Below are 27,439 nucleotides of genomic sequence, written 5' to 3'. Positions count from 1 at the left end.
AGGCTTAGATTAGAGTGGACACTTCTACAGTTTTATAATCTATTAGATTTACTTCATTTGATTTTGAGTAAATGGAGCGTACTTGTGTGCAATCAGGCTTCATGAAATTATTGTACTGCCTGGGGTCTACAGAAAAATAGATTCAATAATTGATGCTGTCATTTCTGCTCACTAATTGAAGATGAGAACTCTGAAGGGGGTTGTTTGAATAGGGCCACAATGTATCCTGGTGTTACTACCCTGCTATTACCGAGAATGACACTATTGTCAACTAAACACAGCTGTGTTTAATACAAATTTCCTGTTTCAGTTATTCAGCAGAGAAAATAGTTCTGAAGTAAGTTTAGATGTAAACAACCACTTAGGAAGTTGCATTAATTACATTGTCTTCATTTGTAACATTCTCATCCACACTTTCCCACATCAGTCCTTCTATTGTCATAGAGTCATACAGCAGGGAACCAGGCCCTTCAGCCCAATATGCTAATGCCAACCAAGATGCCCCATCTACACTACTTCCACCTGTCCGCGTTGGCCCATATCGCTCTAAACTTTTCCTATCCATGTTCCTGTCCAAGTGTCTTTTAAATGTTGTTGTAGTACCTGTCGGCAGCTCGTTTCAAATGCCCACCACCCTTTGTGAGGAAAAAGGTGCTCCTCAACTTCCTGTTAAATCTTTCCCCTCACTTTAAACCAATGTCCTCTAGGTCTTGATTCTCCTGCTGTACAAAAGAGTTTGTGCATCTGCTCTGTCTATTCCCCTCATGATCTTATACACCTCTATAAGATCATACCTCCTGTGTTCCAAGGAATAAAGTCCGTGCCTGCCCAACTCCTCTCTCTAGCTCGGGGCCCTCAAGTCCTGGCAACATCCTCGTAATTCTTCTCTGCACTCTTTCTGGCTTAACATCTTTCCTGTAGCAATGTGACCAAAACAGAACACAGTACCCCAAATGTGGCCTTACTCCAAGTTGGCCAGTTATTTAAAGTTTATTATTTTATTCTCCAGATTAAAAGCCGGTCCTCTTGTTGAGATGGAATCCTTTCATCAAATTTGGACGTTTTCAAATTTCAATGCGTTTTGGTTTTATCTGACCTGAATATATCATTTTTTTGTTTTTGTCTCTGGATATTTTGAGAACCAAGGAATACGGGAAATATATAAGAATATGGCAATGGGGTCATGATTTTGACTTTAATGACTTTGTCATGACTTTAATGAATGGTGGAAAATACACTGATTATGTAATGTGATTTTCAAACACCCAGTGTTTTCCTTTTGTATTTTTTCAAATTTCCAAATATGTCCATATAATATATGTCTATATTCACATTCATTGACACAATAGATGTCTCCATATAATAATGTATAGTATTTATTTAGCATATACTGAACTATTATATTTTAAGTAACAATAGTTGTCCAAGAAGTGCCTGCTGTATGGAGGAGGTCTTTGAGGTGAGGAGATTTGGTTCTACATGTCATCAGATTTTTTTTTTCCCTACAATTTCTAAATCCCTAAATTTCTAATGCGTTATAATAAACAAAAGTTGTTTTTTGCTGTTTTTCTCTGAAGAACATCTTCGGAAGTTAGGACAGGGTGGCACAATTCAAGTGGGGCAATATTTGCAAGTGGTTCAGCACTCAAACTAGTTTGAATATCTATATCCTATTCAGCGTTAATCATCCTCATCCCAACCGAATAGTTATGCAGGGAGCTTAATGTAAATAAGGTATTAGGTGGAATCGGTAGTCCATGTTAAGCTTTCAGGCCCCATGGTGAGTTTCAGCCATAGGAGGCACCACATCTATTGTGGCATTTAGAGGGTCCACTTTTCATTTCACCGAGGGAGGGTGTACATCCCAGTAGCACGTTGCTTTAATCCTCTGCTGCAAATTCTTTCCTGCTGGGTTACAGATTATCTCTTTTTTTTAGGGTTTGCAATGTGCAGAGAAATTTTGCCAATTCTTTTCAATCATGAACACTATCCCCTCTCCCTGACGTGTTCGGGGAGTTTAAAAAAAAAAAGAACAACATAACATTCCAATTTACAGCTGCTTGTTATTACTTCACATCCTGCCCGTTCTAGATTTGCAAGTGTCGGAAATGAATGAAACCAGGCTGTTGGTTTGGAATTGGAAGGAGCCCACTTTTGGGTAATCTGGCTCAGAAGAGCACATTGCACCCTAAGCGACAGATAGTAAAATAACCAGATTCCCTGGAATACGACAACTTATCAGAGCAGACATTAATGTAAACAGAAGATAGACACAAGTGCCGACTTAATTTAGCGGTAGCATCTCCGGAGAACATGGATAGGTGGCATTTCAGGTTGGAATTAACCCAAAACATCACCTATCCATTTTCTCCAAAGATGCTGCCTGATATTGAGTTACTCCAGCACTTTGTGCCTATCTCTGGTATAAACCAGCTTCTGTAGTTCCTTCTTATTACATTAGTGTGAACAGTATTGTGCTCACTTGTGGTTCCCTTTACCATTGTAAACTTTTCAATGCTTGCTGTCATTTCACTTCAGGCAGAGCGGTTGAAAGGGTGTAATGAAGTGTTAGAAGGATTGGTGGGAAGGGGTGTGGGGAGGCATGGGAGTTGAAATTGGTCAGGAAGGCATTGCAAATGGACTTTTAATAATATTGAAACTCCAGAAACTTGAGCACACATACTAGCCTCTGCAGCACATTCCATTTACGCGATTTTTTCGGCGACTTGCCGGCACCCGTCATAGTCGCAGCAGGTCGCTGAAAACTTTCAACATGTTAAAATCCAGCGGCGACCAGAAAAAGGTACGAGCATACTGGCGTCACATGTCGACATGTCACGGGGTGACACCTATATTGCCCAAAGAGTCGTACCTTTTTCTGGTCGCCGCTGGATTTTCAACATGTTGAAAATTTTCATCGACCTACTGCGACTATGACGGGTGCCGGGAAGTTGCCGAATAAATTGCATAAGTGGGACAGGCCCTTAAGAAAGCGTTAAGAAGTGCAATCTTTAAGATAACACGTTAAACTGTGGCATTTCCCACCCTTTCAGATGGCATAAATATCCCACAAAACCCTTTGAAATGCAGCAAGATTGTTATCTTTAAGAACTGCAGATGCTGGAAAAATCGAAGGTAGACATAAATGCTGGAGAAACTCAGCGGGTGAGGCAGCATCTATAGAGCGAAGAAATAAGCGACGTTTCGGGTCGAGACCCTTCTTCAGACTGATGTGGGGGGGGGGTTGGGATAAAGAAAGGAAGAGGCGGAGACAGTAGGCTGTGGGAGAGCTGGGAAGGGGAGGGGAAGGAGGGAGAAAGCAAGGACTACCTGAAATTATAGAATTCAATGTTTATACCGTTGGGGTGTTAAATACCCAAACGAAATATGAGGAGGGACACACTCTGGCCATGGAAGAGGCCCAGGACAGAAAGGTCGGAGTTATCAAGTATCTTAGTCAATACTTTCCCCCGACCACCAATGCATTATGGCTGGATATGTCCAACATTGCAATCCTTGGCTCTCACCACCACCTGCACTTGTATGTGCTGGGACATAAATTAAACTTTTTTTGTGGAGTTAAAGAAAATCAGCTGAGATCTTACATGGTAAGAGATATTGTACTAATTTTAAAAAGGGTATCAATCGATAATTTTATATCTATTTGAAAATAGTTACTGAACAAACATACTTAGAACCTAGATCAGCACAGCTCGTCGGCCCACAATGTCTGTGCCGAACATGATGCCAAGACCAACGCTTAACTGCCTGCACATAATCCATATTCCTCTATTCCCTGCATTTCCATGTGCCTATCCAAAAGTTCTTAAATGCCACTATTGTATCTGCCTCAACCACCACCCCCGGCAGTGGGTTGCAAGTATTGTCTACAAAATACACTGCAGTTACATACTAAATTCACCGTGACTGCACTTCCCAAGCCTGTGACCTCTGCCATCAAGACCCAAGAGAACATACCACCCACACATTGCTTATCATCCTGACTTATAATTCTTTCACCAGTCCTTCGCTGGGCTAAATCCCGGAAACTAACAGCACTGCGTGAATATTTGCATCTGAAAGGCCACATCGGTTCAAAAAGGTGGTTCATGACCATCTTCTTGCAAACAGTTAGGGTTAGCTAATAAATGTTGGCCTCACCATCAAGCTGATTGTAAAAAAATATAAATAATTATCTGTCCTTTAATTCATTACAGTTTGTCTGAACTACTTGTCCATAGATTGCTTGCTCTTTTCTTGCAATACGATTGTGTCTATAATTCAGAGTCGGCTGTAAAATGCTTTGGGCTATCATGTAATTGTGGAAAGTGCTGTACCATTGCAAGTTCTTTCTTTACTGATTGATTTTTTTGCTAAGTCTGTTAAGTGATGTGGAATAGAGGGCAGGACTAATAGAATAGTAAAACAGGTTAGGAGGCAAAATAGTCTGCTTTTGTCCCTAATTGGCCTATATAATGTAGCTCAGTATAAACTGACATAAAGTGCTGGAACAATTCAGCATCTCTGGAGAATGTGGATAGGTAACGTGAGTCTGAAGAAGGGTCCCGACTTGAAACATCACCTATCCATGTTCTCCAGACTAGCTGCCTCATCGGCTGAGTTACTCCAGCACTTTTTGTCTTCTTTTGTAAACCAGCATCTGCATTTCCATGTGTGCACATCTCAGCATAAGTTGCTGTTTCTTAACAGGGAAGGGTAGATAAATGTAAGGACTAAAAACGATCTGTGTTTCAGGTTTGCTAAGCCTGGAGGAATTTAAGCAACTTAACACAAATGCTTTCCAATCATATTTACGGCACCGTGGGGTGCAAAAGACCGAGCTGGTTCGCAACAGCAAGCACACGTGGCTGTACCAGGGCGAAGGGGCACACCGGATCCTGAGGACCATTCGGCATAGGTGAGATTCCAACCGTGGGTTCTGTTGCATTTGGCAAGATTGCTGTTCATATTGAAGTGATTTGCAAGCCAGGAAATTGTGCAGTCGGCCATTTTTCTAGAATATCAGTCGCAAATGGCTAAGTGCAACTGGTGTTTTTTTGACAGCTTACAGTAATGCTTTTCATTTTAGTTTAGTTTAAAGATACACAATGGAAACAGGCCTGTCAGCCCAATGAGTCCAGACCGACCATCGATCACCCTCGTTCATCCGTATCCCACTTTCTTATCCACTCCCTACACACTAGGGGCAATTTTACAGAGGGTAATAAACCTACAAACCCGCAAGTGTTTTGGATATTGGAGGTAGCCGGTGCACCCAGAGGAATCCCAAGTGATCACAAGCACCACAGAGACTGCACCCGTGTTCAGGATCGATCCTGGGTCTCTGGCGCTGTGAGCTTTCACTGCTGTGCCACTGTGCAAGAATTGAATTGGCTTGAATAACACCCACACTGCAGCAATAATGCTAAAGCACTGATGTCCATGCTGGTGAGGCCAAGCTTATGCCTTTAACAGAAATAACTCACATCAAAAGTGCTGTACTAATGCAAGTCTCTTATTTGTTAATTATATTATGCTAATTAAAGCGACATAGAATGAAGGGAATGTTGAAGGCGGTGGAAGGACAGAAGGCAAATAGAATTGATGTGCAGATCTAATTGAATATGTATTTTGCAAGCTGCTGACATGAGTGTTATTGAGTTCCATTCAAGGCAATGGAATAGTGTTGCTCTTCCAACTTTTCTGCAATCTTGTAGGGATCTGATGAGGGTGTGTTTTATCTCCTAAAAGTGGCAAAAAAGCAGGCTGATAGCTGATTGATTGATGAATACAGCTCTATTAACTCTGAATAAAGCTGGATTAACTCTAGAAATTAATAACTTCACAGATGGCATGGACCCATTGTCCACATTTACTACCCATGGTCACAGTGCCCTCCATAACCATCATTTATTTATTTGCCTCTGTACTCTACAATTTGATATTTGTAATAGAAAAAAATCACATGTGGTTAAAGTGCACATTGTCAGATTTTAATAGAGGCCATTTTTATACATTTTGGTTTCACCATGTACAAATTACAATTGTGTTTATACACAGTCCCCCCATTCAGGGCACCATAATGTTTGGGACACAGCAATGTCATGTAAATGAAAGTAGTCATGTTTAGTATTTTGTTGCATATCCTTTGCATGCAATGAATGTTTGAAGTCTGCAATTCATGGACATCACCAGTTGCTGGGTTTCTTCTCTGATGATGCTCTGCCAGGCCTGTATTGCAGCCATCTTTAGTAGTAAATGACAATAAATAGCATTCCATTACATTTCCATCTTTAGCTTATGCTTATTTTGGTGGCTAGTCCCCTTCAGTTTGCTCTTCATATAAAAGGCATGCTCAATTGGGTTTAGATTGGGTGATTGACTTGGCCACACAGGAATTAACCATTTTTTAGATTTGAAAAACTCCTTTGTTGCTTTAGCAGTATGTTTGGGATCATTGTCTTGCTGTAGAATGAACTGCCGACCAATGAGTTTGGAGGCATTTGTTTGAACTTGAGCAGATAGGATGTGTCTATACACTTCAGAATTAATTATGCTACTACCATCAGCAGTTGTATCATCAATGAAAATAAGTGAGCCAGTACCTTCAGCAGCCATACATGCCCAGGCCATAACACCCCCACCACTATGTTTCACAGATGAGGTGGTATGCTTTGGATCTTAGGCAGTTCCTTCTCTCCTCCATACTTTGCTCTTGCCATCACTCTGATACAAGTTAATCTCCCTCTCATCTGTCCACAAGACCTTTTTCCAGAACTGTGGTTGCTCTTTTAAGTACTTCTTGGCAAATTGTAACCTGGCCATCCTATTTTTGCGGCTAACCAGTGGTTTACATGTTCCAGTGTAGCCTCTGTATTTCTGTTCAAGAAGTCCTCTGCAGACAGTGGTCATTGATAAATCCACACCTGACCCTTGAAGAGTGTTTCTGATCTGTCGGAGAGCTATTTGGGGATTTTTCTTTATTATACAGAGAATTCCTTTGTCATCGGCTGTCTTCCTTGGCCTGCCAGTCCCTTTGCGAGTAGTAAGCTCACCAGTGCTCTCTTTCTTTTTAATGATGTTCCAAATAGTTGATTTTGGTAAGCCTAAGGTTTGGCTGATGTCTCTACCAGTGTTATTCTTGTTTCTCAGTCTCACAATGGCTTATTTGACTTTCATTGGCACAACTTTGGTCCTCATGTTGAGAAACAGCAATAAAAGTTTCCAAAGATGATGGAAAGACTGGAGGAAAGACTAGGTGCTGAGAGCTCTCCTATACCTGCATTAAGGAGGCATTTAAACACAGCTGAGTAATTACAAACACCTATGAAGCCATATGTCCCAAACATTATGGTCCCTTCAAATGGGGTGACTATGTATAAACTGTAATTTCTACACGGTGAAATCAAAATGTATTAAAATGGCCTTTATTAAAATCTGACAATGTGCACTTTAACCACGTGATTTTTCTTTCTATTACAAATCTCAAATTGTGTAGTACAGAGGCAAATAAATAAATGATGGGTCTTTGTCCCAAACATTATGGAGGGAACTGTATATCAAGCCCGAGCTTGCATGGCCCGGAATAGCAGTGCCTCATTTACTGGCTCAAAGCATCCAAACACCAGAGATGAGGCTTGTGTTGTGGTAGGATCTCTTGCATTGCATTGAAGAAGCGCTATCCCTGAAACGCTTCCAGAGGTCAGGGCAGGAAAAAGCTACCAGGTTTTATGAATATTTTTGGCAGCAAATAAATAATTAATATTCACATATTTATCTTTTAGAACATAGAACAGTACCGCACAAGAACAGACCCTTCAGTCCACGATGTCCGTGCCGAACATGATGTCAAGACCAACTCTTACCTGCTTGCACATAATAAATATCCCTCCATTCCCCGCATATCCATGTGCCCATCTGAACGTGTCTTAAATGCCACTATTATATCTGCCTCAACCACCACCCCCCGGTAGCACGTTCCTGGCACTCGCCACTCTCTGTGTAAAAATAAATTTGTCCTGCACATTTCTTTTATACTTTGCCCCTCTCACCTTAAAGCAATGCCCTCTAGTATTTGATTTTTCCACCCTGGGGAAAATAGTTCTAACTGTCTACTCTATCCACACCTCTCATATTGACATATTGTCCAGCTGGCAGTCTTTTAAACAAGGATTGTCAGCTGGATTATGAAACTATAAATAGTTGAATGAATAATAACATTCTAAAGCTATAAATGAAACAAAGTAGAGATATCGGACTGGTGAGAGGTCATTGTTACAGCGTGTGACAGTTATTGGAGACCAGTCATAGCCCCAGCAATAGCATCTTACATAGGACAGCACAGCAAAGGAACAGTCCCTTTGGTGCACCATGTCTGTGTCAAACATGATGCCAAATCAACCTCTCCTGCCTGCACATGATCCATATCCCTCTATTCCTTGCACATCAGAAAGTGTTGGCTGTTTGACTTGGGATTAAGGAGCTGCAGACACTGTAAAACATCATGAATGGAGAAGATGCACAGAGGCAGTCACTGCTATAGTCTAGGAAGGAACTGCAGATGCTGGTTTAAACTGAAGATAGATACAAAAAGCTGGAGTAACTCAGCGGGATAGTCAGCATCTCCAGAGAGAAGATATGTGTGACGTTTTGATCGAGACCCTTCTTCAAACTAGATTAGTTTAGAGATACAGTGTGGAAACAGGCTCTGCGGCCCACTGTGGTGGTGACCAGTGATCACCCGGACACTAGTTCTATTCTACAGACTAGGGAAAATTTAACTTTAGAGACATTAGAGATACAATGAGGAAACAGGCCTTTCAGCCCACTGAGTCTGTGCCCACCAGCGATCACCCTGTACACTAACCTACACACACTAGGGACAATTTTTACAACTTACCAAACCCAATTAACCTACAAACCTGTACATCTTTGGAGTGTGGGAGGAAACCGGAGCACCTGGAGAAAACCCACGTGGTCACAGGGAGAACATACAAATTCTGTACAGACGGCACCCATAGTCGAGATCGAACCCGGGTCTCTGGTGCTGTAAGGCAGCAACTCTACTGCTGCGCCACTGTGCCGCTCTGTCGTCGGTCAAAGAAAGGAGGGTATAATCAAATCAGGCTCATGTGATTACTCAAGACTTTGTGGTTGAGGAGCTTCAGCTCTGGCATTTGTTCAGCAGTCAATAAGGATAGTGCAGCCTGCAGATATAGAGAGACTGCAAGGGCGGGATGAGCAAAGTGACCTCATCGACGTGGTAGAGAGGTAGGTATGTGGTAGCTGTATGGTACAGTGTACTCAGGGGTTACTTACTGTTTTCTGCAGCCACTAGTGTGAGCTGTTAAACCTGTGAAGCCTTCACTACGCCATGGCATAGGACATCTCTTGGGGCTGGAGGGGAATGGAATTTAATGTACAGTTCAGGGTGATGCAAGAGAAAAAGATTTTGACTCATTGGGTATGGGCGTCAGTCCTAGGGAAGGATAGAGCTGCTCAGTTGGGACACAATTAAATTGACTTGTGTGCTGACATTAAATATATTTGGATTTGAGAAGTGGATTTTTGGACCATTTTTGGGTTGAGGGCAAAGATCAAAACAGCTGTGATTTTGTTGAATAGCTGAACAGGGAAAAGGACTTTACATTTTCTTTGTGTTCCGAACTTATCACGAATGTGAGATGCATTTGCACATTTGCAAATTCAGGGCCTCTGTTGGTTCTATTCCTCCTCTTCTTGGCAGTCCCTTGAGGGTGACCTGCTTTCAGTCCAGTTTTCTGAATTTGGGGTAAGTGATGTGGTCATTGAGGAAACTGCAGATGCTTCCACAGCAGGGTATGAGATATCTGTTGAGGGTGGGTAGGTAGGTGTGCCTTTTTCTCTGTTTATGTAGGATTTGTTTGTGACCCATTGCATAACCAAGGCTTGCAATACCATTCTAATCGCAGCTACATCACTGAAAGACTATGGGCCAGAAATTCCCAAAAGTCAAATTAGAATGAGGCATTTCTTTCAAGGTGAGTTTGAACATTGAGTCACAGAGTTATAGAGTCGGACAGTTCAAAACAGGCCCTTCAGCTCAACTCATCTATGCCACCCAAGATACCCATCTTCATTGGTTCCATTTGACCTAAATCCCACTAAACCTATCCTATCCATGTACCTGTCCAAATGTATCTAAAATGTTGTTATTGTACCTGCCTCAACCACTTCCTTTGGCAGCTCACTCCATATACATTTCATCCTCTTTAAAAAAAAAAAAAAAAAAAAGTTGCCTCAGTTTAAATCTTTCCCCTCTCACCTTAAATGTCTGCCCTCTAGTTCTTGACTACCCTATCGTGGCTGAAAGACTATGTTCATGTATCCTTTCTATGATTTCATACACTTCTATCAACCCTTTGTCTTGTATGCTCCAAGGAATAAACAAATGCCTTCCTAATGGATTCAGTTATTCCTGATGGATCTGGTCTGATAACGAGAGGCTCAAGGCAGTGTATAATGGCCTGGGCAAAGCTGCCAGTGGTTGTTTATTGTTCCTGTTAATTTTGAGGTTTTTTAATTGAGGTGGTGTTGGTGTTATATATGCTATGCCTTGAGATGTCTGCTCTGACTCGTCCAGATCTCAGAAGTAGATATTAGGGCAGGATTCTATTCTGTCACATATACCTTTTTGGAGGAATCCATATCTTCCAGAGATACTGCCTGACGTGCTGAGTTACTCCAGCACTTTGTGTTCTGGGCAAGATCTGCAGTTGCTTATGTTTCAACCTATTTGTCTTTCTGGTCATATTCCAAAGTGCACTCTAAATCCAGTGTAAGGTAGAATAGAAGCTTTCCCTTAAAATGGTCTGTAAAGCAAAAGTAAGATTAATATTATACTCACACTACAGAACTTTACAAATGCAAACATTTCTGCAGCTCCAATTGATAATGGGGTGTGAACAGAAAAGTCACAATGCATTGAATTGACCACTGGAAATGCATTGAAAGGGAGTCCATGGTTATGCAAAGTAATTATTCGTTGTTTGCTCTGTGACTCCTTATGAGATTACAGGTACTTATTTGACACTCAAACAGTATCACGTTATCTTCCTGAAGAAAGTGTTTAATTATTTAAATGTATGTACCAAGAAACTAGAAAGGCAGTACCTGTATGATGTAGAAACTGCAGATGCTGGTTTATACCTTAGATGGACACAAAATGCTGGAGTAACTCATTGGGTCAGGCAGCATCTCTGGAGAATAAGGAATGGGTGATGTTTCGGGTTGGGACCATTCTTCAGACTGAAGGTTGGGGGGGGGGGGGGGGGGGGGGGGAGTTATTGGGTTAGTTCAGGAAGGCAGTCCTGAAGTAAAAATAGCCATGGCCTCAAATGGAGGTGACGTGGAGGTTAGGGGGTGTTCTTTTCCGAAAATATATTTTATTCATGACATTTATGAGACTTTGCATTTACTGTACCAAAGATATTACATCTACTAACCATATTTAGATTATATCAACATAACATCAATGTTTCATTCCCAAATATTCCATCAGTGACAGGTTTGAGAGATTTTTAAATGAGGACCTGCTCCTTTGTATTCATTGGAAGAGAACATTATTAGGTTAGGTATTAGATTAGATTAGAGATACACTAAATCCATGTCACCCATCAATCACCTGTTCAAACTAGCTCGATGTTATCCCACTTTCTCATCCACTCCCTACTGGATAACTGGAGACACACGGAATTGCAAATGCTGGAATCTTAAGCAAAAGTACTTGAGGAATTCAGCAGGTCAAGCAGTATCTGGAGGGAGTGGAGAGAAAGGTCCTGATACAAAATGTCATTTCCCCCACAGATGCTGCCTGATCCATTGAGTTATTCCAGCACTTATTCCAGCTTTTTGATGTTGGCGATAACTCAAGAGTCAAATCAAGAGTTCTTAATTGTCATATGTACTGAAAACAGAACAATGAAATTCTCACTTGCAGCAGCATGATAGGTTTGTAAACACACTCATAGACAACAAAATAAAATACAGTTAATTAAAAATCCTAATATTAGTGCAAAAAAACCCAAGTCCTTGGGCGTTCATAGTTTAGTTGGTGTTTGTAGCGTTCAAGAGCCTGATGATTGTTGGGAAGAAGCTGTTCTTGAACCTGGAGGTCACAGTTTTACTGTACCTTTCTCCCGATGGGAGGAGCAAAATGCTGCTGCCATCGAGAAGAACTCCTGCTTTACTTCAAAATAATTGCATGGGATCATTTATATTAATCCAAAATAATTGTTCATACTTTTGCACCTCTGACAGTGAAGCCTTCCCTCAGCACTGCACTGGGGTGGTCAGCGCAGATGACTGAGGTGTGAGAGTATTATCCACTGATCAGGGGCGGCATGGTGGCACAATGATAGAGTTGCTGTCTTATAGCGCCCGAGACACAGGTTCGATCTTAACTGTACGGAGTTTGTACGTTCTCCCCATGACCACATAGGTGCTCCGATTTCCTCACACATTCCAGAAACATACAGATTTGTAGGTTAATTTGGCTTTGGTAAAAATTGTAAATTGTCCCTAGTGTGTAGGATAGTGTTAGTGTGCGAGGATCGCTGGTCTGAGAGGACTCGGTGGGCTGAAGGGCCTGTTTCAGTGCTGTATCTCTAAACTAAACTGATCTCAGGTGATGTTTCTAACCATCTTTAAATGTTATCTTTTGTTAGAGTGATCAGGTTGACGCAGTTACCTCCGGAGATAGTGGAGCACAGTGAGCCACTACAGGTGGTGAAGTATGATCAAGGCGGGCACTACCATGCTCATCACGACAGTGGTCCAATCTACGCAGAGACCAGCTGCTTCCATACAAAGCTAGTAACCAATGGATCCACTCCATTAGAAACCTCCTGTCGGTTAGTGACCACTTCTAGCAAGTTTATGCTTTGTTCCTCTACAGAATGCTTTCTGTGTTTTCCTTTCAAAGCTACTGCCATCCCATTCATGAGCAAAGTACAAAGTCCTTTAATAACTCAGCAGGTCAGGCACCATCTATGAAGTTCATGTTCAAAAGTCATTGGAGCAGAATTAGGCCATTCATTCACGGCTGATCTATCTTTCCCGCTTAACCCCATTCTCCTGCCTTCTCCCCATGACCCATGGCACCCTTTCTAATCAAGAATCTGTTAATCTCTGCCTTAAAAATTATCAAAAAAATAAATAAAAAAATTATCCAATGACTTGGCCTCCACCACCATCTGGGACAATGAACTTCCTCAAGAGGGCGTGGATATGCAACGTTTCAGGTCAAGACTCTTCTCCAGACTCTTCAACATTGTTAGCTTCAAAGTGCTCATAAGTGATAGGTCTATTCCTCCTTTTACTCTCCAGTCTTTTCTTTAAAGGGGCTGACCAAATCTGAAGAAGGGTTCCAACCCAAAACATCGCTTATCCATTCCCTGCACAGGCACTGCCTGACCTTCTGCGTAACTCCAGCATTATGGATTTTACTCAAGATATCAGCAGCTGCATTTTCATGTGTCATCATCCAATTAATGTTAGCTTTGAGAGGCTAACATCAGATAGGAGCCTTTATTTCCTTGTTGCCCTGAAGTTTTTCTTCTTCCATTGTGTCATGGACAATTCGATAAGTCAGCATTTCACTTTATGTGCTGTAACATTATTGACTTCAAAGTGCACATAAGTGACAGGTCTAACTCTCCTTTTTATCTTCAGTCTTTTCTTAACCTGTTGAAGTTAAGCTTCATGAAAACATGGAGGGGGTTGAAATGGGCACAGCTCCCCATCCCCCTGCCCCCTATCAAATTATCATTGACATGCCAAGGGCAAACTCTCAGTGCAAAGAATGTATGTGCTTAATGTGTCCTTCTAAAAGCTGTCAAAGTTAAGCCATGCACCTCCTTCCAAACTGAAAAAGAAAACTTGAGGATGTTGTACATCAGCATATGGTTTTTCAAAGCATAAACTTTTACTCCTTCCGCTTTACACTTTTTTAAAGGTAGATTGGGGGTTGTTGGGGCTCCTTAGACTTTGTCAAATTATATGTCTGGAGGTCATTGAGTTGTTCAGCAGGGAAACAGGCCCTTCGGCCCAACTCATCCGTGCCCAGTATGGTACTTAACTGAGGTGTTCCCATTTGGCAGTCTGTGGTCCAGATCCCTCCAAACCTTTCCATAGCTAGGGGATCAAAACAGCACATAATACTCCAAGTGCAGTACCATCATGAATCATGATGCCCCATTCTTGTAGTCTATGGAAACACAAGAGACTGCAGATGCTGGGATCTGGAGCAAAATACAAGTTGCTGGAGGTACTCAGCAGGTCAGGCAGCATCTGTGGAGGCAAAGGGATAGTCTATGTTTAGGGTTGAACTGTGTCAGTCTTCCATTTTATACTTAATTATGTAATTTATTTTATACAATTAAGGAAGTCAAATTATTTTTAAAGCCTTTTTGACTTGTACCTCTTACAATATTTAAGAAAATGATGTCTCACTCTGTGCATAACCCTCATCCCCACTCCTGCTGCAGATATGTGACAGTGCTGTTTTATTTGAACAATGTTTCTGAAGGAGGGGAGACGGCATTTCCTGTGGCAGACAACAGGACGTATGAAGAACTGGTAAAGAAAAACTTGTTTTTCTGACAAGCTATTATACAATCAGAGAACAATCAGCATTTAACTTTATTTCTGGTATGTTAGCCCCAGGATTTGCAGACTAGGCTTAGGGTGTTGGCTACCTGATTTGTTGAGCTGCCCATTTTTGATTTTATCTAAGTATTCAAAAGTCAAGAGAGTTTAATATATATCAATAACAGAACACTGAAATTCTTACTTGCGACAGCTTAACAGGCTCGTAAGTGCAATAACATGCAGGAAGTATATAATGAAAGGTTAGTATCGTGTAGTGCTCAAGAGCTTGATAGTTGCTGTTCTTGAACCTGGTGGTAATGATTTTCAGGCACCTGTACCGAGATTTCATCCTGCCCTAAATGAACGCCGTGACAAATTGATTTATTTTCCATTTCTGCCCAGTTTCCTGGAACTCTGGCCTCGTTAGTGGGGTACATTTTCAATGTACTTGTAAATACCATTGTTTGCATGTGTCTTGACAACAAACTTTTAGATAATAGAGGTCAGAGCAGATCAGATCAGCCCAGCCATCAATTATCTAACCAACACCCATATATGTGATTCCAAGTCATGGTGATAAAATTATTGGACAAGACAATATAAAGTGCTGTTGATTAGAAGCCAGATTGTGAAAGTACTGCCCTGTTGTTCGGAAGCAGAGCCTTTTTCCTGAGTGATATTATCCAGTGTGGGGGAGGAATTGACAAGAATGTAGAGGGATTAAAAAATGGGATTAATGTGGGGTTAGTGTAAATGAGTGATTGATGGTCAACGTGGACTCTGGGCTGAAGGGCCTGTTTCTTATTGCATCTCTCTACGACTCTATAACAGCTGCACCACTGTGTCACCCCTAGAAGCCCCGATAACCTTCTCAAAGTGCGTTCACTGACACATGGCTGACCTTTAATATAGTGCAGCCGATGGTATGATAAGTATACTTGGAGGGGGAGGTGTATGCAGAATAGTGAAGGTAATAAATAAATGAAGAGAGTTCAGACAGATACCAGGAATAGCATTGATGTAAATAACCCAAAAGAACTCCAGACTCCTATGATAATAATTCAATACAAAACCATGCATTCAATTGATTATTGAAACAGCAGCACATTGTGTTGCCTTCATAATCTTCAAATTCGACGGTAGCTGAAATCAGTCTGCTGAGGCTTTACCGTGATTTTTTAAGCCCAAGAGGGTGATATCATTGTGGTGGCATCTTTTATTGGCAGCGGCCCACATTGTTTGGCGCCACTATGACTTAGAGCATCTATTTACACAATGTCCATCTCCCACTTTTGGCACAGAGGAAACGTTCCAGGCTGACGTGGTATTCAAAGTGCTTCACGGTGCTGATTGGCTTTCAATCCCTGTTGCATTCACTTAATTATAGCTCTTACCGTACATTAAATAGCAGTTCATATTATCAGTGAGGAGAAGCTTCTAACAGTATTCTGTAAATTAACATGATGTATTTGTGGCAGGGCGAGCTGCTATTTTTGTGAATCCCTTATCACTTTGGCTTTGATTATATTGGAAAGGCACATGCCCGATTTAGAACACATCAGGTCAGGAAGTTCCCAGTGCTCTTGGGGCTCGGGAAGTGAAAGCAAGCCAATTGTGTCTTGCTCTGATCACTCTCCAGTGACGCCTGCTGGAAAGACTTCTATGAGACATTCGGTGCAGACAGGATTGTGCTCAGCTATACTTTTGCCTTTTCCCCCATCGCAGAACGTTCAATGTCTGCACATGTGGAATAGCTGCAGAGAGATGAGGTGGCAGGCCTCTCGAAACCATTCTCTATCATTAATCATCGCTCTTATTTACAGGGACGGTGAGAGGAAGCCTTTGATAGTATGAGGTGAACTTTAAATATATCGTTCCACCAGTGAAGGATTAGTGGTCGACTTGTCAGTGCTAAGTTTGGATAGCACTCCAACAAGCTAATCCACGGATAGTCAGTGCAGATAATTTATGTCGGATTCCATAAATAGACAGACTAGAAAATAATATTGAATGAGATCTCTTGACATGCACTGCAATCTTGTCTCTGGTTCCTTCCGCAGTCTTTAATGCACAATGATGTGGATCTACGAGATACACGGCAAAACTGTAACCGAGCAAACCTGCTGGTGAAGCCTGTGCAAGGCACCGCTCTCTTCTGGTACAACTACCTCTCCAACGGCGAAGGTACTTGCTCCAGTTTGGAGTTACAGTATTTTACAGTCTCGCTGCTTGAGAAGTAAGGTGCCCCTTGTGTTTGCTAACTGAATTTACCTCCTAAAAAAGACACAAAATGCTGGGAGTAACTCAGTGAGTCAGGCAGCATCTCTGGACAAGAGATGGAATCGGACTGAAGAAGGCTATCGACCCAAAATATCGACCCTATCCGTGTTCTCCACAGATGCTGCCTGATCCATTGAAGGGTTCCGATTCAGAACATCACTTATCCATGCGCACCAGCGTTGTTGCCTGACTGTCTGAGTTACTCTAACACTTTGTGTCTTTGTTTGTAACCCATTAACTGCAGTTCCTCCTGAATTTCCCTCCTGTTCTATTTGCCATTTCAAATTAACCTGGATAGAGGAGATGGAAATCACTGCTGCTGTTTTATTCAGAAATTGTTTTTTCTTCTGAAAATTGCATTTATTCAATTGGAAGTACCATTTGGGAGTCTCTCCTGACTTCGACGATGGTTGCTCTGCCTGTGGCATATACATTGGCACAGCTAGAAGAGCTGCCATCGCACAGAGTCAGATATCCAGATTCAATCCTGTCCTCGGGTGCCTGACGGTATGGATTTCCTCCAGTTGCTCGGGTTAACCCAATCCCAATGACGTGCGGGTTTGTAAATTAATTGGCCTATGTAAATTGCCCCTAGAGTGTAGGGAGTGGAAAAGTGGGATAACATAGAATTAGTGTGCATGTGTGATCGATGGTCAGCGTGGACTCGGTGGGCCGAAGGGCCTGTTTCCATGTTGTATCTCGAAACTAAATAGCGAGTCATTGCCACTGGGTATTGTTTTCTTTGGAGCGTTGGAGGCTATGGGGAGACCTGAGAGTAGTATATAAAATTATGTGAGGCATAGATAGCTAAGGCAGTCAAATCCTTTCAATGTCAAAGACCAGAGGGCATAGCTTCAGGTGAGAGGGGCCCACAATGTCTGTGCCAAACATGATGCCAAGATAAACAAATCTCCTCTGCCTGCATATGATCCATATCCCTCCATTCCCTGCATATCTTTGTGCCTATGTAAAAGCCTCTGAAATGCCATTATTACATCTGCCTCCACTTCCACCCCTGACAGCGTGTTCCAGGAGCCCACCACTCTCTGTATAAATAAACTTGCTCCGCACATCTCCTTTAAACTTTACCTCTCTAAACAAAACCTGTGTCCTCTATTTTGAAATTTCCACACTGAAAAAGGTTCTGATTGTCTACCCTATCTATGACCCCTTCCATTACTGTACGGCAACATTATTTATCTATGGCTCTGACGTTCTCCTGTTCCGTTGTTATTCTAGAACCAGCCATAGGGTGCATTGGAGAGCCAAGCTGATTGTATCTCCTCTGATTTAGTTCCTCCCCTTCCACCTGCTTGTTTGCAGATCCTCTCATCGCAACCTCCAGTCAATAAGCTGGAACTTGCCTTGCAAGCATAAACTTTGACGACGGTCATTAAGGCATCCTGTCGCAATAAGTTCATAAGTTGTAGGAGCAGAATTAGGACATTCGGCCCATTGAGTCTACTCCACCATTCAATCATGGCTGATCCATCTTCCCCTCCCAACCCCATTCTCTTGTCTTCTCCCCATAAACCCCTGACACCCGTACTAATCAAGAATCTATCAATCTCAACTATAAAAATATCTATTGACTTGGCCTCCACAGCCTTCTGTGGCAATGAAATCCATAGATTCATCACCCTCTGACTAAAGAAATTCTTCCTCATCTCCTTTCTAAAGATACGTCCTTTTATTCTGAGGCTATGGTCACTGGTCCTAGACTCACTCACCAGTGGAAACATCCTCTCCCCATCCCACTCCATCCAGATCTTTCACCATTCAGTAAGTTTCAATGAGGTCCCCTCTGATAGAAATTAGGTGCAGGAGTAGGCCATTCGGCCCTTCGAGCCTGCACCGCCAATCAATATGATCATGGCTGATCATCCAACTCAGTATCCTGTACCTGCCTTCTCTCCATACCCCCTGATCCCTTCAGCCACAAGGGCCACATCTAACTCCCTCTTAAATATAGCCAATGAACTGGCCTCAACTACCTTCTGTGCAGAGAATTCCACAGATGCATCCTTCTAAACTCCAGCAAGTTCAGGCCCAGTGCCATTTAACGCTCATCACATGTTAACTCAATCGTCCCTGGGATCATTCTCGTAAACCTCCTCTGTACTCTCTCCTTCCTCAGATATCGGGCCCAAAACTGCTCACAAAGCTACAAATGGGGTCTGATCAGTGCCTTATAAAGCCTCAGCATTACATACCTGTTTTTATGTTCTAGTCCTCACAAAATAAATGCTAGTGCAGTCTGCCCAGTGGGACTCGCTGTGTGAAGCCAACATTTCAATCTGTCAGATCAGTGTGAGAAGCCTGGGAAATGTGTTCCTCATTGTTCTCTCCGGACTCCTGCAGGCTGGGTGGGAGAGCAAGACGAATACTCCCTGCACGGCGGCTGCATTGTCATCCGGGGGACCAAATGGATTGCCAACAACTGGATCAACATCGACCCCGACATCCAGCGGCAGCTGCGATTCCAGCAGGCAATCTCCAGATACGCCAGTGACGATGCTCCTGCCGAGTGGGCTGTCGACACCATTTTCCGCGATCTGCATGTGGAGCTGTGAATCCGTTCCAGAATAATGAATGGCGTTGAATGCTTTGCAAGGACAAACTGCCCCATTTATATTCATCCCATCCTTAAATCAGGGTTCAGAACGAAAAGAGAACGTCGGGGTGGATACCGTTTGTTCACCCACACTTCATTCCTCCGTCAGCTTTTGTCTGCAAGCACTGGCAGGCTATCTGGCAGCACATATCACCTCAGCTGCGCCAGGTCCAGCCAGGATGTCTGTTCGGAAGTTGGATCAGTGGCTAGTGATTAGGAAGGGCAATCTTCAACTTTGTATTCTCCGTGTTATTTACCCTTTTATTTGACCTCTCACCTGCCCAACTGCAGGGTAAGAGGCAGGAACGACAACTCCTAGTCTTCTTGCTTGAAGAGGGGCATAAGAGTGAGCTTGTTTATGTGTGATCACACCCAAAATATTAACACCCTTCACTCACTCTGCATTCCAGTATTTTTGTTTTTATTTTAGATTTCCAGATCCTGGTCTTTTTTTAAATTATTTTTTCTTCCTACTTTTCCCAGTCAGTGTTCCCAGGCACTAACGGAGCTCTGACAAGTGAGGTGCCAGCTTTACACTATACTATGTTGTTATTCATTGGTCTTGTCGGAGTGGTTTGAGAATAACTACCACTGGCCTTGGAATAAGCATTTTTTACAGGAGAAATCTGGTAAGTTTCCTACACTTCATGGTGACGTATTGGGGAGACATATTGGTGTGGAGATTGGGCAAGAATCAAACGAGGCAGCAGGGCCTTTGGTTGTTGAGCAAAACACAAAGTGCTGGAGTAACTCGGCAGGTCAGGCAGCATCTGTGGAGATAAAGTGTTGGTGATGGTACGGGTCCCGACTTGAAATGTCACCCATCCTTTTTCTCCAGAGCTGCTGCCTGTCCCTCTGAATTACTTCAGCACTTTGTATCTATCTCTGGAGATCATGGATTGGTGATGTTTCAGGTCGGGACCCTTCTTCAGTCCCAGAACGTAAATGGGTCCGGAGGGGTCCCGATCAAAAATGTCACCTATCCATGTCCTCCAGAGATGCTCCTTGACCTGCTGAGTTACTCCAGCATTTTGTGTTTTGCTCAAGATTCTAGCATCTGCAGTTACTTGTTTCTCCTTTGGTTGTTGAGCTGCCTACACATCCTGTACTCGGATAAAGACTATCTGCTTGTATGAGATACTTAAAGGAAAGTAGTGCTTGTGGAACTGCACTCAAGGTCAAGGAGGGGTAGACGATGCTAGGAGGAGACTTTTTATGCTATTTTTGTTTAATATTGCAGTCTTGCTAGAAGCTGCCAGATATCTTCTGATGTCTTGTTTACGCAGTCCAGTGGGTTATTAAAGCAAGGTTAATATGCTGAATATGTTCTGGTCCTGACTGATGTCTGTAAACAAGGCACACTGTGTAAAAAACAGGACTGGAAACTTGAGCAGAAAACAAACTGCTGGAGGAACTTGGCGGGTCAGACAGCATCTGTGGAGTGATTGGACATACAGAATTTTGGGTCGAGACTGTTTGGTCTGTCCATTCCCTCCACAGATGTTGCCTGACCTGCTGAGTTCTTCCAGCATTTCATGTTTTCTTCAAGTTCCTTGTGTCTCCAGTCTTTAAAATAATATTTATTTGTCCAAAATGCATATTAATTGCACAAGGTACATTCAATAATCTGCATGCAGCAAATTTTCTGCACAAGAATTCTTGTTTTGTAGATTGGGTTGGAAATTCACTCCTTCCAGTTCCCTTCCAATGGCACAGCTAGGCAACGCTAGAGACTGGGTTCAATAATGACCTCGGGTGCTATCTGTGCGGAATTTGCACATTCTCCCTGTGACTGCGTGGATTTCCTCTCGGTGCTCCGGTTTCCTCCCACATCCCGAAGACATGTAGGTTAATTGGCCGTTGTAAATTTCAATAGTGTGTCGGGAGTGGATGCAAAAGTGGGATAATATGGAACTAATGTGAATGGGTGATCGATGGTTGCCCTGGGCCGAGGGGCCTGTTTTCATGCTGTATCTCTAAATTAAACTAAACTACAGGTTCACATCCACTAAAGGGCAATCTGGGGCTGAGAGGCTGCTCCTGACATCTCTACAGAAACTGCTTGAAGTCATTCCTTGGTATCAATTGATGGACATCTCCAGAGTTATTGCTGCTGCTGCTGCTGCAGGATTCGCATGGTCAGTGCACTCTTGCGTTGCTCAGTCTCCTCCTCTTCACTTCCTTGCATTGTTCCAGGAATAGGTTGACTACGTGTCTGCTTCCTCCAGCCACCCTACATTCTCCCACCCATTCTCCCAGCCCTTCACTTCCAAGTGGACCTCTGTGGCCAAATACAAGTCCAAGTGATCGGTAGTCATTCCTAGCCAGTGTTTTATAAGACCATAAGGCATAGGAGCAGAATTAGGCCATTCGGCCCATCGAGTCTACTCCACCATTCAATCATGGCTGATCTATTTTTCCTTCTCAACTCCATTCTCCTATCTCTTTCCCATAACCTTTGATGCCCTTAAAAATCAAGATTATCTCCGCTTTAAACGTACCCAATGCAATTCTACAGATTCACCACCCTCTGGCTGAAATAAATTCTTCTCATCTGCCCTCTGGCTCTATGGTCCTAGACTCTCCCACTCCCACATCCACTCTATCTAGGCCTTTCATATTCGGTAAGTTTCAATGAGACCCCCCCCATCCTTCTAAACCCCAGTGAATACAGGCCCAGGCATCAAACGCTCTTTATAGGTTAACCCAATCAGCCCCCGGATCATTCTCGTAAATATTTAATATTCACAATGAAAGTTGAAAGGTTTCTGCAGAGGACTTTGGAACATGATACCTGTCGTTTTGTGAATAGCTGGAACCTTCAAGGTAACTGAAGCTGTCACATAGAGGCGTTATTGTTCAACATAATCGGTTCTTTGTGCTGCTTCATTTGTTCTGTATTTAAACGGATACAACAATAGTGTACAGTGGAGAATGACACAAAATGCTGGAGTAACTCAGTGGGTCAGGCAGCATCTTTGGAGAAAAGGAATAGGTGACGTTTCAGGTCGAGACCAGTCTTCAGTCTGAAGAAGGGTCTTGTCCCGAAACGCCACCTATTCCTTTTCTCCAGAAATGTTGCCTGACTTGCAGAGTTACTCCAGCTTTTTGTGCCTATCTTCAGTGTAAACCAGCATCTGCAGTTCCTTCCTACACAGTAGTGTATAGTGGATCAGATAACCAACTGCCTGGGTACATGGGGACAGGATACAACGTTCAGCCTGATCAAATAAAACGCAAGAGACTATAGGTATTTTATCAGTGTCTCTACCCGCTGTTCATACTCCTTAACTTTATTGATTTACCTTTTATATTATTGTTTAATTCAAATAGTAATTTATCCGATGTATTCATGGGCTGTTTCGCAAAGGAAGGCATCACACCTGTGGTTGAATCTTTCCTTTATATAAATTTATCACCTGGTTTCTCGTAGTCATGTTTAAGAACCACTGCAGGTTACGTTACTCTCCTCTCCTGTTCATTCTCCCACTCAAGCCCAAGGGCATTAGTTGCTGGCCTGACTATATTTTACTGAGCCTGGGAACAAAATCATCGGCATTCTATTTGCTTCTCTCAACACATAACATGATGGATTTGCCCACTGAGCCCCACTGAGATGAGTTTGCATGTTTTTTTTGTTAACTGGAAAAATGGTACAGTGAATATGTCTGGTTTACTGTACAGTGGTAATTTGGAGTCAAAGCAGCGGTGACCCAGACACTGGTTTCATCTGCATCATGGCAGACTCCTGCATTTAGCATGCAGCCACTCCTTCGTACTGTAGCATGCAGACAAAAGAGCAGTTGGCAGTTTTAATGCTGTGTCGCAATTTGCAATTGAATCATGAGCAGTGAGCAAGGTCATTATTGCCTGTGCCAGCTCGGTGGAAGTTTTGCTGAGGGATATGCTCCCTTGTTTTTATTGCTAGACAATTTTTCCCCCTTTAGATATCTACAATTTACTCTGCGTGCAAACTAAGTACTATTTTTCACCTTTGTTCCGGTTCTTTTGACAAATACCTTGTATCTGTAACCTCTGGTTACTGATCCTCCTACCTGTAAAACAGTTACTCCCTATTATCAAATGCCCTCATCATTTTGAACGTCCAAATCTTCTTAATAGACACATAATGCTAGAGTAACTCAGCGGGTCAGGCAGCATCTCTGGAGAAAAGGAATAGGTGATGTTTTGGGTCAAGACCCTTCTTCAGACTCGACCCGAAACGTCACCTTTTCCTTTTGACCCGAGATGCTGCCTGACCTGCTGAATTACTCAGTAACTCCAGCATTTTGTGTCTACTGTGTAAAACAGCATCTGCAGTTCCTTCCTAAACATCCTATCCAAATCCCCTTGACTTTCTCCTCTCTACATTCATCAACCAAAATTTTGCAAATAATTAAAATCATAGGTTTTTTGAGTTAAAAAAAAATTATATTTAAAAACAAATCATTCTATTTAATAGCTGTTGTCCACGCTGTGATAGATTGTTTATTTATGAACGACATCTTAAGAACTTCATATCTTTTATATTTTGAATTGGTTTGTCATATATATCTATTATATTTAATATTGTTTTAAAGAAGTTAGTTCTAATATTTGTAAATTATTGTACCCTGAAGTTTAATTATTTATTAAAGTGCGTCATTGATTTCTTCATTTCTATTTAATTTGTGTTCTTCAGGAATGTGTTTTATAGCTGGCTGTCTCCCAAAGCCTTTATTATTTAATTGTAGATCTTGCACTCAATTCCCCCAAGATCCTCTTGGGTTACTCAGGTAACATGTGTCAGCTTGGTCTGAATAAAGGGCACCATGTTTCTTCTTCATAGTGCATGTGTATTGTATTCTGTCTGCCTGTCTCTGTGTTGATTTGAGAACTGCTGTGAAATCCTCACAAACTATAATCAAAATAAATTTTTCAAACTGAAGTTGCTTGGATTAATGCACTTTCTTTTTTTTTTAAATGCACAAGCACCTTTCTGGTTTTGAGCCCAAATTCTAGACCATGCCATAAATGGCACTCTTGCATGTAAAACACAAAGTGCAGGTCAATGATTTAATGCTACTTTATTGTCACATGTACTTGGGTACAGTGAAATTCTTTGTTACAGCCTGATAAAATCATACAGACCTCTCACCTAGGCAGTAGACAGAGTTACCACCATGTTTCTGGCGGCAACAAAGTTACAAAAGTTCATAAACAGTCTTATCTACAACCAGGCCTGCAGTAGCACGTGGCCATAGGCGGCTCCCCCGCCGAGTCCCCGTCCCTTCTCGGCGGCTCCCCCACTGGGTCCCCCTTTGTTCACGGTACCCTGTCTGGTCACTCATCTCTGGTCAGCCGGCAACTCTGGAGGAATCATTGATGAGACCACTCTCCATCGCTGTGTAACGTTCACTAAGATGGTTCACGTCCATCTTCTCAAGATACAAGTCTGGATCTGCAAGAAATTGTTGTCAGTGACATCCACAAACTCATAAACAATTATTTCAGCACAAACCTGGAGCAGGATTTCCAATTTGCCCACCTAGGCCCATATTCACATAGTGAACTTACACCGTCATAATATAGGCAACTCCATTTACTGGGACAAGCAAAAAGCAAATTAATGAAGGAACTCAATTTTATTTAGTTGGCGGCACGGTGGTGCAGCGGTAGAATTGCTGCCTTACAGCATCAGAGACCCGGGTTTGATCCTGACTACGGGAATTTGTACGTTCTCCCTATGACCGCGTGGGTTTTCTCCGTAAACACCGGGTTTCTCCCACACTTCAGACATACAAGTTTGTAGGTTAATTGGTATCTGTAAATTGTTCCTAGTGTGTAGGATAGTGCTAGTGTAGGGTGATCGCTTGTCAGCGCGGACTCGGTGAGTCGAAGGGCCTGTTTCCGCGCTGTACCTCTAAGCAAAACTAAACTAAACTCAGCGGGTCAGGATGCATCGCTGGAGGCAGAGAGCTGGTCGATATTTCGGGTTGGGACCCTCGAACAGGACTCCAGGACACCGGTAATTCTTTGGGCGTCAGCAAGTGAATTGGGAGGCACAAGGAACTGTAGATGCTGGAATCGTGCCTGGAACACCAAGTGCTGGAGTAACTCAACAAGTCAGGCAGCATCTCTTGAGGACACGCCATTGGAGTACTGTGTTCAGGTTTGGCCACTCTGCTCAAGGAAGGATGTCATTAAACTGGAAAGAATGCAGAAAAGATTTACAAGGATGTTGCCTGGAACTTGAGGGGCTCAGCTACAGGGAAAGATTGGGCAGGCTAGGACTTTCTTCCTTGGAGCACAGGAGGCTGAAGTGTGATGTTATGGAGGGTATAAAATCAGGAGAGAAATAGATAGGATGAATGCGGTCTTTTACAAGGGAGGGGAATCAAAAACCAGGACATAAGAGGGGCAAGATTTAATCGGATCCCGAGGGGAATCCTTTTCACTTGGGGTGGTGCGTATAGGGAACGATATGCCAGAGGAGGTAGTTGAGGCAGATACTTTGACAGCATTTAAAAATACACTCTGACAGGTACATGGATTAGAGGGAAGGTTTAGAGGGAAATGGGCCACATGTGGGCAAATGGGACTACCTTAGATGGTGCATCTTGATCGGCATGGACTGGTTGGGCCGAATGGCCTGTTTCCGTGCTGAATGATTCTAACTCTACGACTTGGATCGGCGACGTTTCGGGTAGAGGGCCCTTCAGACTGGGATGTTGATTTAACCATTCACTCTGTTCACAGATTACTGCAAACAAAAGCTGGAAAGCCTACCATTTGGGAGATTGATCTTCCATTAAGTGCTGCCCTGTGAAGACTCTGCCCTTAAATACGAGTTCTATATTAAAGAAAATCAGACACTGGATTCAGAGCACATCTAGTGTCCACAGACTGCCACTACATTGTGACTTTTGACTCCCAATAATAGGAAATCATGATCCAAAATGATCACTGTTGGAAATATTCCCACCAGTAACATCTGACTCCTCTCTCGAAATCTGTTGAGGATGGAGGCTTGTGCTGGAAGGCTTTTGTTATGAGAGATTGGATAGGCTTGGACTGTTTTTCCCTGAAGCAAAGGAGGTTGAATGGTGACTTTCTGGAGGTTTATAAAATCATGAGGGTATAATAGGATGAATGGTCACCGACGGGAGTCTGAGGCAAGTATTTCGCACAGAGGGTGGGTGAGTATGTGGAGCTGCCAGAGGAAGTGGTAACGCTGGGTACAATTACAATTTGTAAAATACATTTGGACAGGTACACGGATAGGAAATATTTAGAGGGACGTGGGCCAAATGAGGGCAAACAGACAGGATGAGCCCTGGAGCCACCCAGGTCCGCGTGGACGAAAGGGCCCATTTCTGTGCTGTATAACACTATTTGCAGCAACAGCAATTTTGCTTACTGTTACACGGAGATGGGGGTGGGTGGATGCAAAGTATAAAGCACAGTGCAGAGGGTCATTCTCTCCCCCCATTATTGAGACGAGACACTACTGGATGGCAAACTATAAACCTGAGGTCATCCAAACCTCTGCTGCTGTGTCCCAGTTCACACGGAACTGCTCGCTCGAACCAAAGATCTCTTTGGCTCGAACTACATGCTCGCGGAGGCAGGCCTACAAATGATATCTTAGAAGCTATTAAATCGTTCATCCTTGTCCTCAAATCCCTTCCTGGCTTTGCCCGTCTCTGTAATCTACTCCCTCCCAAACCCCTCTGAAATCTATACACTCCTCCAAAAGTGATGTTCCAATGGTTGAAGGGTCCCGACTGTCTGTCTGTCCATTCACTCCGCAGATGCTGCCTGACCCGCTGAGTTACTCCAGCACTTCGTGTCCTATTTCTTTTGCTGGTTTGTTTTGAGTTGCTTTGTGGAGCCGCGAACTCTCGCCTTGTGCAATGTAGCAACGTTTGTAGCAAT

General features: G+C 42.8%; 1 protein-coding gene across 3 annotated transcripts in view; it reads left to right on the top strand.

Annotated features, from left to right (window-relative positions):
* p4htm (prolyl 4-hydroxylase, transmembrane) overlaps nt 1-24,449 on the top strand; it is a 58,362-nt gene extending 33,913 nt beyond the window's left edge. Inside the window, exons 5-10 of one of the 3 annotated variants that reach the window (XR_004414666.1) lie at nt 4,756-4,918; nt 12,705-12,890; nt 14,526-14,616; nt 16,689-16,812; nt 19,270-20,151; nt 21,520-24,449. Coding sequence is in view for 2 of the 3 variants with exons in the window: in XM_033037007.1 (XP_032892898.1) it covers nt 4,756-4,918; nt 12,705-12,890; nt 14,526-14,616; nt 16,689-16,812; nt 19,270-19,481 (776 nt within the window). In the remaining variant the exon portion in view is untranslated. Of the gene's footprint in view, nt 1-4,755; nt 4,919-12,704; nt 12,891-14,525; nt 14,617-16,688; nt 16,813-19,269; nt 21,361-21,519 lie in introns of those variants that run through there. The other 2 variants (XM_033037007.1, XM_033037008.1) reach the window with 2 other exon arrangements.
* Nucleotides 24,450-27,439: the final 2,990 nt, after the last annotated feature.

The sequence above is a fragment of the Amblyraja radiata genome, chromosome 18 (genome assembly GCF_010909765.2).
Source record: "Amblyraja radiata isolate CabotCenter1 chromosome 18, sAmbRad1.1.pri, whole genome shotgun sequence".
NCBI classification, from domain to species: Eukaryota; Metazoa; Chordata; class Chondrichthyes; order Rajiformes; family Rajidae; genus Amblyraja; species Amblyraja radiata.
This window is presented reverse-complemented; position numbering and strand designations above follow the sequence as displayed.